This window comes from Zingiber officinale, chromosome 2B (assembly GCF_018446385.1).
Source record: "Zingiber officinale cultivar Zhangliang chromosome 2B, Zo_v1.1, whole genome shotgun sequence".
NCBI lineage: Eukaryota > Viridiplantae > Streptophyta > Magnoliopsida > Zingiberales > Zingiberaceae > Zingiber > Zingiber officinale.
The window spans coordinates 106,893,159-106,906,912 of NC_055989.1; the positions used below are offsets into that span (position 1 = coordinate 106,893,159).

The 13,754-nt window shown below is 34.4% G+C and overlaps 1 protein-coding gene across 1 annotated transcript; it reads left to right on the forward strand.

Annotated features, from left to right (window-relative positions):
• Positions 1-8,524: 8,524 nt before the first annotated feature.
• On the forward strand, positions 8,525-12,611 carry LOC122046690 (RNA-binding protein FUS-like). Its single transcript, XM_042607500.1, has 8 exons — positions 8,525-8,793; positions 10,069-10,149; positions 10,227-10,315; positions 10,405-10,479; positions 10,574-10,689; positions 10,783-10,989; positions 11,218-11,283; positions 12,098-12,611. Exons 1-8 carry the CDS (start codon positions 8,668-8,670, stop codon positions 12,238-12,240), a joined length of 903 nt encoding a protein of 300 aa, XP_042463434.1. The 5' UTR covers positions 8,525-8,667; the 3' UTR covers positions 12,241-12,611.
• Positions 12,612-13,754: the final 1,143 nt, after the last annotated feature.

Below are 13,754 nucleotides of genomic sequence, written 5' to 3' on the forward strand. Positions count from 1 at the left end.
GGAGTTAGTGATTCTATCGGTAAATCTTATTATGGTCTACCAATGGAATCGATGATTTCATTAGTGTTATTTGCTATGAAAATTCATTTTTCATTGGGAAATAATAACTATAGAAATTAATTCCATTAGAAATCATAGACAAAAAATATAATTTCATTGATAAACTCTTTTCTGATGAATTATCTCTTAAAAAATTATTTTTGGTCTTAATTTCGTCACTAAACACCTACACCGATAGAATTACGATGAAATTTTTCGTTGATAATCCTATTTATTCTTGTATTGTCAACTCTGATCAATATTAATAATGCTATATTGTAACAACTATAGTTCATAATTACTATAATATAATATTTTAAATATACCAGTCAATATTATATTATAATAATTGTTATTTAGAACTGTTACAATATATATATAGATAATTTATTTTTATCAACATTATGTTGCAATAACTAAGATAATATATTTTTTATTAATATTATGGTGTAGCAATTATGGGTTTACACAATTGTATAATTGTAATAACTAGGGGTGCAAACTGTAAATACTTCGGGTTAGTTTTGATGAGATCAACCAAGTCAAGTTAGGTCCTGTTATATTTGATCCTTGTGTCTAAATGTGGAGGAGCTTAGGAAATAAGAAGTTGAGTGGAAGACGCAGCTAGCGAGAATGATGACATGGGAAGGAAGTCGATAGACTCAGTGCATTCGAGAGACAAGGTGCTACGAAAGAGTACACCGGTGGACAAGAAGAATGTGTGCGACGTTCGAGGGATGAGAAGCTGGAAAGGAAGTCTGCTCGAGGAGAAGATCAGAGTTGGGTTCGGGTGAGCTCATCTCTGGTTAACCGAAGCATCACCTACGCGAACAAGATTAGCTAAAAGGTTGATATGCTTCATGGAAGGCACCTCCAATAGCTTCGAAGGTGTCTCGCATGAACAATGTGAATGCGCCTTCTAGCCTGTCCCGGGCAACGGATAGGTCTTTCCAGGGACTATAAAAAGACCTCTGGAGTTAGAAATTTAACAACAACTGAACAACAACTTTTGTAACTTATTTCGAGTCTTTTTCTGAGCTTTCAAAGAGTGTAAGAGACTTCTCCATCTTTAATAAAGGAGATTTCTAGTGGAGTTATTTTAACGCCTTAGATTAACAACCTAGGTTATAATCAAGTAAAAGCTATAACCTCTTTTATTTTTATGTTATTGTTTATTTTTAATTGTGCTTAATTATTCAAGTCCAAAGATCGATAAAGGATTTTTTTTTTCAGGCAATTCATCCTCTCTTATCGGCCTAAGCGGACCAATAATCGGTAGTAGAGCACAGCCGCCTCAGAAGAACTAACTTTCGATTGAAGCAACAAGATGATGGTCAGACCAAGCATCTACCCGCCTAAGTTCGAGGGGGAGTTCACACTTTGGAAATATCGGATGGAGGTATTTTTTAAAATTGATTTCGAAATACTTTTAATAATGAAATATGATTTTGTAGCACCTAAAGATCAGTAAGAAACAGAAAAAGAATAATACTTATGGATAAAAAAGGAACAAGCTAATTTTGTAGCGAACAAACAAGCAGAATTCCACCTCCTATGCATGCTATCGCCGCAGGAAGTCAACAGAGTCGGCACCTACGACTCTGCAAAAGATCTTTGGAAGAAGTTCTTAAAGTTGCACGAAGAAATCTCAGAAGTGAAACTCATAAGATGGGATTTGTTTCGGAACCAACTCATCAACCTCCGACTAAAAGGAGAATATGTCCCTCAACTGCACGCCAAACTGAAGGAGCTCATCATCGGACTTACGAATCTCAGAGAAATGGTAATAAACCGAGATTCACAAAAGTATGCATTAAATGCTTTTTCAAGAACACCCAAATGGTTCTCAATAATCAATTCCTATTGTATTTCTAAGGATCTAAAAGTAAGTTCATTAGAAAGTTTATTTTCTACTTTCGAATTTCATGAATCTATATATGTAAAACTAAGGAAGGAGTCAAATCAAAACATTATCCTAAGTGCAAAAATAGATGAACCAGACTCCGAAGCCTCTATCGATGAAGATGAAGCAGTCTTAATGGTAAGAAACTTTAGTAAATATCTCAAATCTAACAAATTTAACAAGCTACAGACTAGTAAATACGTGCAAAGCAAAAGAAATGTATGATGCTACAATTGCTAAGAAGAAGGGGACTGCCCTAAACTAATAAAGAAGGATAAAGAAAAAGACAAAGGTCAAAACAAACGAAGCACAAGAACTTAAAAGCTACATGAGATGAATCATCGTCTTCCGAGTCTGAGATCGAGGCTTATACCAGACTGGCACTAATGGTGGACCATCAGAAGGACGAAGAAAGTACCTCAAAAATGAGCATGGACGAAGGGGGAGAATCTTCGGAAAAAAGCAACGATGAAGGGAGAGCATCAGATAATGAAGTCATCACGGTAAGTAAGGTACGCTCCCAATCTCATGAAGAGTTATTAGAATTTATTAAAATACTTTCTAAATATATGGTTCAAATAGAAAAAGAAAATGCAAAGTTAAAATTGTTTGTGCAATTTCCTTGGTCAAGGTTGACTAAGCTTGAGTTTTGATGTTAGAGTTTTGATATTTGACAATATGTGGAGATTGATGGTGACCAGAAGTTAAGTAGGTCAAGGTTGACCAGATACTTGATTGGAAATCCTAACTGGAGGTTAGGCAAGGACAAGTCCAATGGGAAGATTGGTAGAAGATGAAAATCCACGTGGATCATGCTGGATACTTAGTGTGGAAAATCCTGGTAAGTGAAGTTAGGCGGATGAAAGTCATGGTAAGTGAAACTAGGTGAAAAACCCTAGTGAGCGAAGCTAGGTAGAAGGGAAGCCTTGGTGAGTGAAGCTAGGCATATGGAAATCTATACGGGTCAAGGTTGACAGGATACTTGATGTTTAGAAGTCCAAGTGGGTCATAGAGGATCGGACACTTGGCACAAGATGATAAGTCCAAGTGGGTTAAGGTTGATCGAACACTTGGTACTGAGAGAAAAGTTCGAGTTGATCAAAGGATTGACTAGACACTTGGTGACGAAATCCCAACAGGTCAAGGTTGACCAGATGCTAGGCACGAGGAAGTCCTAGCAGGTCAAGGTTAACAGAATATTGGGCAAGGGAACCCTAGACTTGTGTTTGGCAAGATAGGGCTAGGCAATGGATCAGTTGATCGATTGGTCCTAAGCCCAATCGATCGATTGGTCGATTAGGAGTTTATCACAAACACACAGAGGATTTCCCAATCGATCAGCTCCAATCGATCAGGCGATCGATTGAGGCTCGATTTCTCACAGTGACACTAGGAAAGCTGGAATTGATCAGTCAATCAATTTTGAAGACTTCTGTGATAGTACAGAAGCATTCTAGATCAATTAACCGATCGATCTAGCTGCTCCCAATCGATCAGTCGATTGATTGTGAGTTGACCGTTGCGCAAGTTGTGGCTTTTGGATGATTGGGATTGCTTGGATTTGATGTTGCAATCGATTGAGAGCAGACCCAATTGATTGGGAGCCCTAAAAATACAGATATAAAGGTGATGACCAGTTCAAACGAAGATAGCGCTTACATGATTTTTTCTCCACTACTGTTCGCCGGACTTCAAGCTTGGAAGATAAGTGTTCTTGCACTTTCCAATTAGTCCAAAGGCATCTTCATCAACAAGAGATCAAGCAAGAAGAAGTTTTTCATTTGTATTTGTTGGGAAACCGGACACGGGTATGTGCTAGAATACGTTTCGTAAACATGCGCAACGAAAAATAAAAACAATAATAATTCCTAATTATTACATCACATATCACATGCACATGCATATAAGAATACATGTAGCATGCCAGACATGATCATATTATTAAAATTTTACAGAAAGTAAATTTATGTTAGGTATACCTGACGAATGATGCGTAGAAGATTCCATCAGATGCTCCAGAGTGGGAAGGAGATTGACCCAGCGACGCATGAGTCTCGCCTTTATTTATATCTCTACCGAGCTATTTTCGAGATAACTTTAATCAGTCTAAGTCTAAGTCGTGTCTTCTTTTCGGTACTGACCAAAGATGAGAGATGGTTCGATTCAAAAAAAAGGATCACGGCTAGATTCGTATCCAACGGCCGAAGTAAGACTACGACACGAAACATGATCAGCGACAGCCATCAGTGGCAGCGCTGATCGATATCGGCGCTGAACAGTGGTAGCGCCGAACATGTTCGGGTTCCAAGCGGTCCAATCGGCAACGTGAATGAATTTCAACCAATTGCAACGTTAACAGAATTGCAACCAATTGATTTGCAACAAATTGCAAACCATTGCAAGATTAACAGAGTTGCAACCAAATAATAATGTTGAACATTGACCATGCAACCGTCAACCTGAAGCAACTAATTCACGTTTCACAAACGTGAACAGCATGCAACTTGAATTGCCTCGCGTTCCAACCAAATCAGATCACGTTGCAAGTTGGAGGAGGAGGAGAAGCCATAGCAACTCTTGGAGCTTCACGTTGAACAGCTTGGCGTCGGCGACGGCGACGAAAAGGGCGAGCACTCTCTTTTGGTCGGCTACAGGAAAGAAAGAGAGAAAATCGAGAGAGAGAAAAATAAAACCTTCGATCTCCATTTTTTTTTTTCATATATATATATATATATATATATATATATAATTTAGTTTATAATTAAATAAAAAAAATTCAACTCGTGTTTAAAGTACGTAACTCATTTATATACCACTAATTTAGTTTATAATTAATTAAATCAAAAAAAATTCAACTCATCTTTAAAATATGTGACTCATTCGCGCTTTCGTTACGCTACTCTGATTCTATATTTGTCCTTTGTCTGGTGTAATCAGACTTAATCTCTCTCGATCTAAGAATCTAATTCTCAAATTCATTTTATATCTCTTAAATAAACTCATAGTGCATGTGACCTAATAGGTTCCCGGTTATGTTGATTGTCCATAATTAACTATTAATTATGGAACGATCATGAGGGGCACCTAGTAGTACATCATGATCCCCAATTATTCGAAAAATCATAGGTTGATCTTAAAACTACTTCAAAATCTTTCAGCAAATACAGTAAGTCGTGTCATGTTCCTTTCACTCGTTTTATACCTACTTTGTTTAGGGCATGATTTATATATCAGTCCCCACTAGGTTGACTACGTCACACCTAGCCAAGTAATACTTCCTCGTTATGCGAATTCAAATTACTCGTGCATGTGTGCAAGAGTATCATACGCTTAACATGTGATGTTTTGACCAAAGACTTTGAGTAATAATCCTAACGAGTGGCCATAGGATATACGTCTCCTCGCAAAGAGTGATGAATCCTTTATAAGTTATCTAAACACCTTTGGACATTTTGACTTATACCCCATCATTCCAGGTCCACACCTCCAAGGAGATGCCTGCTTGAGATGTGAAAGTATAAGCCTCCATAACCAAGGTGATTTGTATACCTCAAGTCGAAAGAAACTTGTACTCGAGCTGCAGTAAAAGATTCACAGATATATCTATATATATGTAGAGAATCATATGAAGTATTACAGCAAGTTAGTCCAATGAACTAGTTACCATAACTAGCATCCACATTTAACTCTCGACATCCCAATATTCCCAGCTAGTGAGAAACAACTACTTGGTTAGACCAAGGAGTATATAACCCGTTCTAGTATATCAAAATCGATGATGTCCGAACTCATCAATTCATCGACTAGGGAATATTCCAATACATTCATAATTGCACATATGGAGATACTCACAAGTTGTGATTCAATCACAAGTTCTCTCATGCTATGAATCATATCGCGGATATTCAGTACGTGATTTTAAGATCCAATCATACACATAAATAATGTGTATCCAAATAGTGAATCTATATTTATCAAATAAATAGTAAAATCATAAGGCGATTGCCTTAAAACATCCCTAAAAAACTAACAATATTCATGTATTTACTTCTTATTTCGAGTTATATCTTGTTATTGAGTTGTACGAGATTTCTCCACCTCCGGATTATTCCGAGAATAAGTGTTTTTGATAATAGAGAGTGTGTTCGTGTGTGGATTCTTAGATTAGTCACCTTATCTTGAGATGGATATCAAGTAAATCCTTTTGTTAACATTGGGAGCTTGTTTGGAGTTTATTCGTTGCATCAACATCTACAAAGCGAGCAAGTGAGTGAGAAGAGCTATTCACCCTCCCTCTAGCTCAGAAGTATCCCAACAAAATTTAACTTTAGTAAATGCATGCAGACTAAAAGATTTTGATAATTTAAAAATTGAAAGCACAAATAGAAAAATTAAAGAATGAATATGCATGTGAAAATTTGAATATACTTCGAAATTTAAAATTTAAAAATTATGAAGAGTTTAATTGGTATTTTAGATTTTACCAGGGTCAAATTAAAAAATTTCTAAAAATAAATTAATTTCTATATATGTTAGAAAATCAATTTGCTTGATTTATTCTTTTTGGTAAAATTAGTTATTTTGTCAACTTTTTTGTTATATTTGTTTTCAAAATTTTATCTATGCAAAATGAAAATATTATCTACTAATCGAAATACTTTTGGATTTTTTTTTGTGGTTAAGTTATTTTCTATAATTTTTTAACGAAAATTGTATGTTTAAAATTTAAAATATTTACAGACTTATTATTGAAAAATTTTATTTTTTTGCGATAAAACATGATGTTCTCTATTGTAATATTTTTTTTTTTAATACTATCTAAATTATTACAAATTTTTTGTCGAAAATAAAATTTTTATTAATAAAAAATTATTGCACATTATTTTTAAAAAGATCTCTGGATCTAGGAATTTAATAACTTTTGTAATTTATTCCTAGTCTTTTTATGAGCTTTGAAACAGTGTAAGAGATTCTTCTGCCTTTAACGAAGGAGATTTTTAATGAAACTATTTTAATGTATTATGTATTGGACTAACAACCATCTAGATTATAATCAATTAAAAATTATAACCTCTTTTATTTTTATATTATTATTTATTTTAATTATGCTTAACTAATAAGTCTAAAAGATCTAAAAAGAATTTAATTTTTTTCAGATAATTCATCGTCTTTTGATTGGCCTAAACATACCAACACAAATAAATGGAACCAAGTTAAATAGTATGAATAATTGATATTGGGTTGGAGTTTAAAAAATTTACATGATATTCAAATTCAATTTGAAACTCAAAAATATAAATAATTATAACTTAAACTCGATTCCAAATAAAATTTGAGTTTGGGTTTGAGTGGAGTTTGATTCAAATTATTCAAATTTTGTTCGAACATAATTAATTTATGGCTCAAAATGATTTAAATTTGAGTTTGACTCACGACCTACTTACCGACAATCGAATATAATATAATATTGTAGATTAGAATTCAGCTTGAAAAATTTTTGAAACATATTTGAGTTCTATTCGAATTTAATAATTTTTAATATGAATTAAATATTTTTTAAACGACCGTGAAACCTTATGAGTCTGCTTGATTAGTTTATCAGATTATAATTTGTAGACTATTAGGGCATTCACAACGCTACATCGTTATAACACCCATCGCCTCATCAAAAAGTATGAGATCCATTGTCACATACTTATTATAACAATCTCATTCTTTCACCCACATTTCTTTTAACATTAACACTCATTATTTATAGGTCTCACGCTTCATTCAATCATCTTAAAATTATATCATATTAAATAAATATATTTTAAAATATTTAAATTATTATTATTATTATTAATCTTACTTTTAAAAATATAATTTTATTATTTTTCAAAAATAATATTAATTTTTTAATATAGTTATTAAATAAAATAAATATTTGTGAGAAAATGAAATTATAAAGTTGGGAAAAAAAATTATAACTGAGGGGTTAAACTTATAAAGTTGGGAAAATAAAATTTATTTTAAATTACCATCTAATTATAAAATTAAAATACAACAATAATTTAAATAAATCATATTATTATGAAATTAAAAATAATATATAAAATATTAATTCATGGATTATTATTGTATTATGTTCAGATATTTTGAAAATAAAAATAAATTAAAATGGGATGATACGTTGCTTCAAAGTAAAGCAGTTTGATAATGTTATTCTATATAAAACAATAAGTTGATACTGTTTTATATAAAAATGCTTTAAGGTGGAACATAAAAGTGCATTTTAAAAGTCAAATTATAGATGGACAACATCGTAGATAAAAAGCATACTCTTTTTAATTTTCTACTGATTAATAAATGCCAAATTGCTAAGGAGATCTTAATATTTTAAATAATTCATTTTAATTTTAAAAATTAAAATGGTACTTTTATTTATTTAAAATGATAAATTTTTAATTTTAAAAAATAAAAAATAAATTACTTGCCAAGAGAGGAAAGTGCAGATGGAAAGGCATCGGCCGCCAATTGTTAATTACACAACTTTAGGGGAGCATTTGGTAAATTTGCCTCAGCTAAGTAGGGCCGCCCATTTCCTAGGGTTTAAGACTGCGCAATGAATCTCGGCAACGCTCCTCTCTAGCCTCCTCTGTGTCTTCTGCTTCATTGCGAAACCCTACTTCGACTCCGCCTGCTTCGATCATTCTGGGATTCAGCAAGGGAGTGATTCCTGAGATATGGATCGGTACCAGAAAGTGGAGAAGCCGCGGCCAGAGTCGGCGGCGATCAGCGAGAACGAGATCCGCATCACCTCGCAGGGACTCATCCGTAACTATGTCAACTACGCCTCCAGTCTCCTTCAGGTGTCCTCCTCCTCTTCTTCTCCCTTGCTTTTTGTTTGTGTGGAGTTTGGATGTGCTTTTGGATTTTTGTTCTCTTCGTCGGATGCATTTGTACGTCACATTCTTCTTTGTCATTTCTTGACGTCGGAGTCGTATCAGAAATCCTAACGATATTTTCTGGTAATCTACTTCATATAGTTGAAATGGTTGGTACCTTTTGTGGAAAATTTGGGGTTTGTTCAGGATGGGTTTGGCCGTCTCGGTATCCTTCGTAATTATTAATATGGACATTGATGACTCTGTATAGGAGGTTTGCTAATGTTGGTGGCAAGGAGAATTGAGATTGTGGTGTTCTTAATTATTGCCTCTTGTGATAAGCGAGGAAGACCTGATTTTTGGTAACCATAGATTCCTGGGGAAGATATGATAGGTGCCAATTAATGGAGGAACAAAATACTTATTTTCTGCATCTTAACTTTAGTTGATCTTCTTCCGTTAGAAACTAACAAGAATAACTTGCATACTTTTTGGGATGGGTTATCAACAGCGAGGACCAGGTGTTTGTGTTCCTTTTTTCTATGCAAGTTAATATGTTAATTTGCCCTTAGTTATTCTAACAATTTCTTTTTAGCTGAAATATCAACCCCACATTAATATGGATTTACCTGACTGCTATAGCTACATCATAATCCCTCTGCAAATTATTTGAGGAAATCCTATCAGTCACTGGCGTGTAAATTTTCCCCTGTGAAATGAAGAAGAGGACAAATTCATCAACTGGAATAGATCTGAAACGTTGCTGTATACATGATATACCATGTTGATTACTGAAGTTGCTTAAAAAATTGAGAGTATAGCTTCAATTGATCCTTTTTGAGATTGTGAAGCATATCGTAGTGACTTTCCAGGAAGCTTTTAGTCGACTAAACCCTTCCAAAATGAGGAAATGTTTAGCATTCTTAACTTAGCCACAAACTGGAATTATGTCAATCTAGATTAACTTATTTCTCTGGCTAAGTTAAATGGTCATGGGGTCTCTAACAATTTTAAATAGTGCAGCTATACGGTACTTTCTGAACTCTGATATTGAACTAGCTAAATGATGCACTTTTTTCTAGGAAATTATTTTCTACATTTGTTTATGTTTATCATGGATTATTTATATTTTATTTCATGTTTGTTATCCTTTGAGTTTGACGTTGCAGGAAATTTTCTCTGTGCTTGTATATTTTTCATCCTCTGGCTTTGTTGATATATTGTAACTTCTATTAATAATTAATGTGGGTTTCCATACAGGAAAGAAATTTGAAGGTGATTGTGTTGAAGGCAATGGGAATGGCAATCAGCAAAGCTGTAGCTGCTACTGAAATTATCAAGGTCGAAGTTTTACTTGTTTGTCATTTTGTTGACAGGTTTATCAATTTAGCTTTTCTTGACCTGTACGTCTAGCACAGAAATGGAATCCACATTTACATCAAGATGTCTCAATAAGTTCCGTCAGTATCACTGATGTTTGGGAGCCTATTGAAGAGGGTTTGGTTCCGTGAGTCATTTGGTGAACTTCTTTCCTTGATATAATGAGTCTTTTCAGTAGGTCTGTTGGTAATATATTCCTGCATAGTCTTGTTACAGGTTGGAGACGAAACGTCTTGTTTCCGTGATCTCTATAACTTTGTCAATCATAGAGCCTAAAAAGAAGACGCCAGGGTACTAACATTTCATACATGCCATCTTAAACATAATTCTCGAGTTGAGTGTACTAGGAAATTTGCATGTAAGGTTATATTTACTCCATTTGTAGTTATCAAGCACCAGCACAAGTTGAACAACCAAAGCGTCAACAGAAGTCTCAACAATTACAGCAGCCGCAGCAGCAACAACAACAACATCGACAAACATTAGGTCAACTTAATCAAGGTACTGAGATTTGGAAAATAAAACATTGGTGAAACAATGGAAGATATAATTATAACTACGGGTACCATATGTGTTTTGTTTTACTTGCAAAAGATTCATATGGGCGGGAGCGCAGTAGGGGTAGTGTAAGAGGAAGGGGCTGGGCAAGAGGTGGATACGGTGGATATAACAATGATCAGGGTGGGTATTATGGTTACCGCAACAATCAAGGGGGGTACAACGGTGGGGGCTACAACAGTGGGGGCTACAACGGTTTCAGCTATAATCAAGGTGGATATGGTGGCTACCGAAGCAATCAAGGTATTTTAATTTTCTGAAACTTCTTGTATATGGCTCACTGTTTAATACTTCTGTTTATAGTCATACATGCTATTATGAATTCTATATGTACTTCCATATGTTTGTGCTGATGGATTGTATTCACTACAGTATGATTATGTATATTACAAGGTATAGTAATTGATCCTTCTTAGCTTCTTTTTCTTTTATTTTAATTGATCTTTTTTAATTCACTTTTTTTCACAATAGAAAATGGTGGATGGAACACAAACTGGAGCCGAGGTGGTGGGTCAGGTAGAGGTTGGAATTCTCGTGGTAAGCTCAGAATGATTAATTTTGTTCTACATTTATTCAGAAAACATATTTCAGAACAATTTTAAGGTACATAATCAATCCTACTCAAGAGGACTCAAATTAGCTAATATGATTAAATAAATCTAGAATTTACTAAAAAGTTAATTGGTATGAAATGAAGTAGTTTGAACACGAATTTGTTTAAGTTAGATTTAGCTTTCTTGTAGTCAAGCAGATGTTGCAAATAGACAATAGTATTGCTATTGCCAAAAGATTCTACTAGTATTGGAATTGGCTAATCTTAATCTAGATTGGCTAAATAGTAGTTATGCTATGTTAAAAGTTCATAGTTGTATTGCTCTCTAGTCTAGTGTTTCATTTGATTCAGTCTTGGTCTATAATGTCATTCTAGTTGATTTTTTTTTGCAGCTTCTACTTGCCTGTTCTCTTTTAAGCTCGATAAGATTATGATTATTGTTGCTAGGTTCAACCTGTCAGTACAGAGTATATCGCCTATGTAGTTATTATGTTGATAGGCACATAAAGGACCTTGGATGCATTAAGTTATTTATTTCAAAGGAAAGTTGAGCCTAGAATTAAACTGGAAGCAGAACCGACAGAGAATAATTTCATTGTCACGATAGGTATTTGTAAATTCCTATTCAGAGATGAATGTTGTGGGCATGTCCCCAGATGTTCCATTGTTTCTGAAACCTTCTATTCGTTTACCCATCCAATGAAAGCTGCTATTCAGTGGCTGTAATTTTTCTTCTTGGCTTCAGATTTTCATATTTTCAGTCAGATTCTTTATTGATTCAATCTCTTGACACAATAGGTGCAGGTCCAGTCTATGGAGGAGGATTTGGAGGTGGACCAGGTGGTGGTGGAAGGAGTGGCAATGGCAATGGCAATGGCGGCGGCAGAGGTTATGTTCGTGGGCGAGGACGGGTAGGCAGCCGTGGAAGAGGAGGATACTAGCTTTCCTTGGTATCCATCGTGATCAACTGTCCACTGTCCAGGCCAATTTGAGTTTTAGATAATAGGCGCCCGAGCTGAGTGCGTTCAAGAACATGTTTTCATAATATTCAGATTCGTCAGCCATTTTCTCGGTTGTAAGTTTAGCTTCGCAATCTTGTTGAAGACTCATTAGCATTTTACGCACGGTGTGAATGTTTCCAATTACGCCAGTCAATTCTACCAACATTCGTTGTATTCGAACATGTAATTGTTGAAACCCCATCTGTTTGTTTGCCCCTGGCATCTTTCTTTAACTGCCGACTCCGGAGGGAGAGCTGGTGTAAACAATGGTAGAGACTGATTTAGGTATTGAAATTGTGGCTTGTTTCTAAGGATGTTTTGATAGCGGGAGAGAAGTGATTTTTTTTTTTAAATAATTTGGGTTTCATTCAATTAATGTTGGAGGTAGACCTAAAATGTTTATTTTAAAATTTTGTATTAGCTAGAGAAAATTACATATGATTAATGCTATGTCTAGACATCTTTCATCTCCAGGTTATGTGAAAAAAAAAAAGTAAATCAAGGTTAATTTATAGTCAATTGTTAAGTGATTAAAAGGTAGGAGTTTTTTTTTTTTTTTTCCTGAGGACATGTGTTTATCGGTATTTGATCCTTGTTTCATTATACTAAATTTGTCACATTCTAGTCAATTGAATACCTCGTAAAGACATATTGATAATTCAAAGGCACATTATATGACTTTTAGTGTGTGTTTAGATGTATAATCGTATAATTAAAGTTATGAGAAATAATATATAATCTAATATTGTTTGGTTCCATTCTAGATAATATTATAACTTAATTTAATATTTATCCTATTAACCCTGGTTCAATAAGTCAAGAGGACAAATTAAGAAAAAAACAGAGATCCAAATATTAGATATTGAAAATGTTGTATACAACAAGGAACTTATTCAAATCACATCCTGATGCAAAATTGAGAAATGTGTGGAGTTTCAACGATAATTGAGAAATCAAATTTCAATCTAATTCATCACGCAAGTGGTAACAAAATTTATGATAGTGGTCTTGCTTGGTAATCAAATTAGTAGCATTGGACCAGAGGAAAATGACAGCAAGAGACAAGATTAGCAATTAACAGACCAAGGTTATGCAAATGATACTCCATAAGCTCGAATAAGATCCAGATTGCTGTAGCTCAACCAAGAACAGCAGTTGAAGCTTTCTGGTTCTTCCATAGAAAAATATCAGTAGCTGCAAATGATTCGCCAATGTAGAGAGTATGATCAGTCAAATCAATAGGGCACTTCTGGATAGGAGGATTTGAATGTAGAGTTCATGAATAGATGAATCTAAACTGTTCCATATCTCAAATGGAGATCGATCTGGTCATAAATAAACAAATAAAAAAATATTCATTCATATATTGTGGCAAAAGGCGAATACGTTCGCCCCCAGCGCCCGTCAATCCGTCCCAAGGCCAACACAGAGAAGGTAAATCACGGGCGGCTACT

Coding starts and splice junctions, on each gene's coding strand:
- LOC122046690 (XM_042607500.1), top strand. CDS start 8,668: ATGGATCGGTACCAGAAAGTGGAGAAGCCGCGGCCAGAGTCGGCGGCG. Junction 10,150..10,226: donor CTGCTACTGAAATTATCAAG/GTCGAAGTTTTA, acceptor CGTCTAGCACAG/AAATGGAATCCACATTTACA. Junction 10,990..11,217: donor TGGCTACCGAAGCAATCAAG/GTATTTTAATTT, acceptor TTTTCACAATAG/AAAATGGTGGATGGAACACA.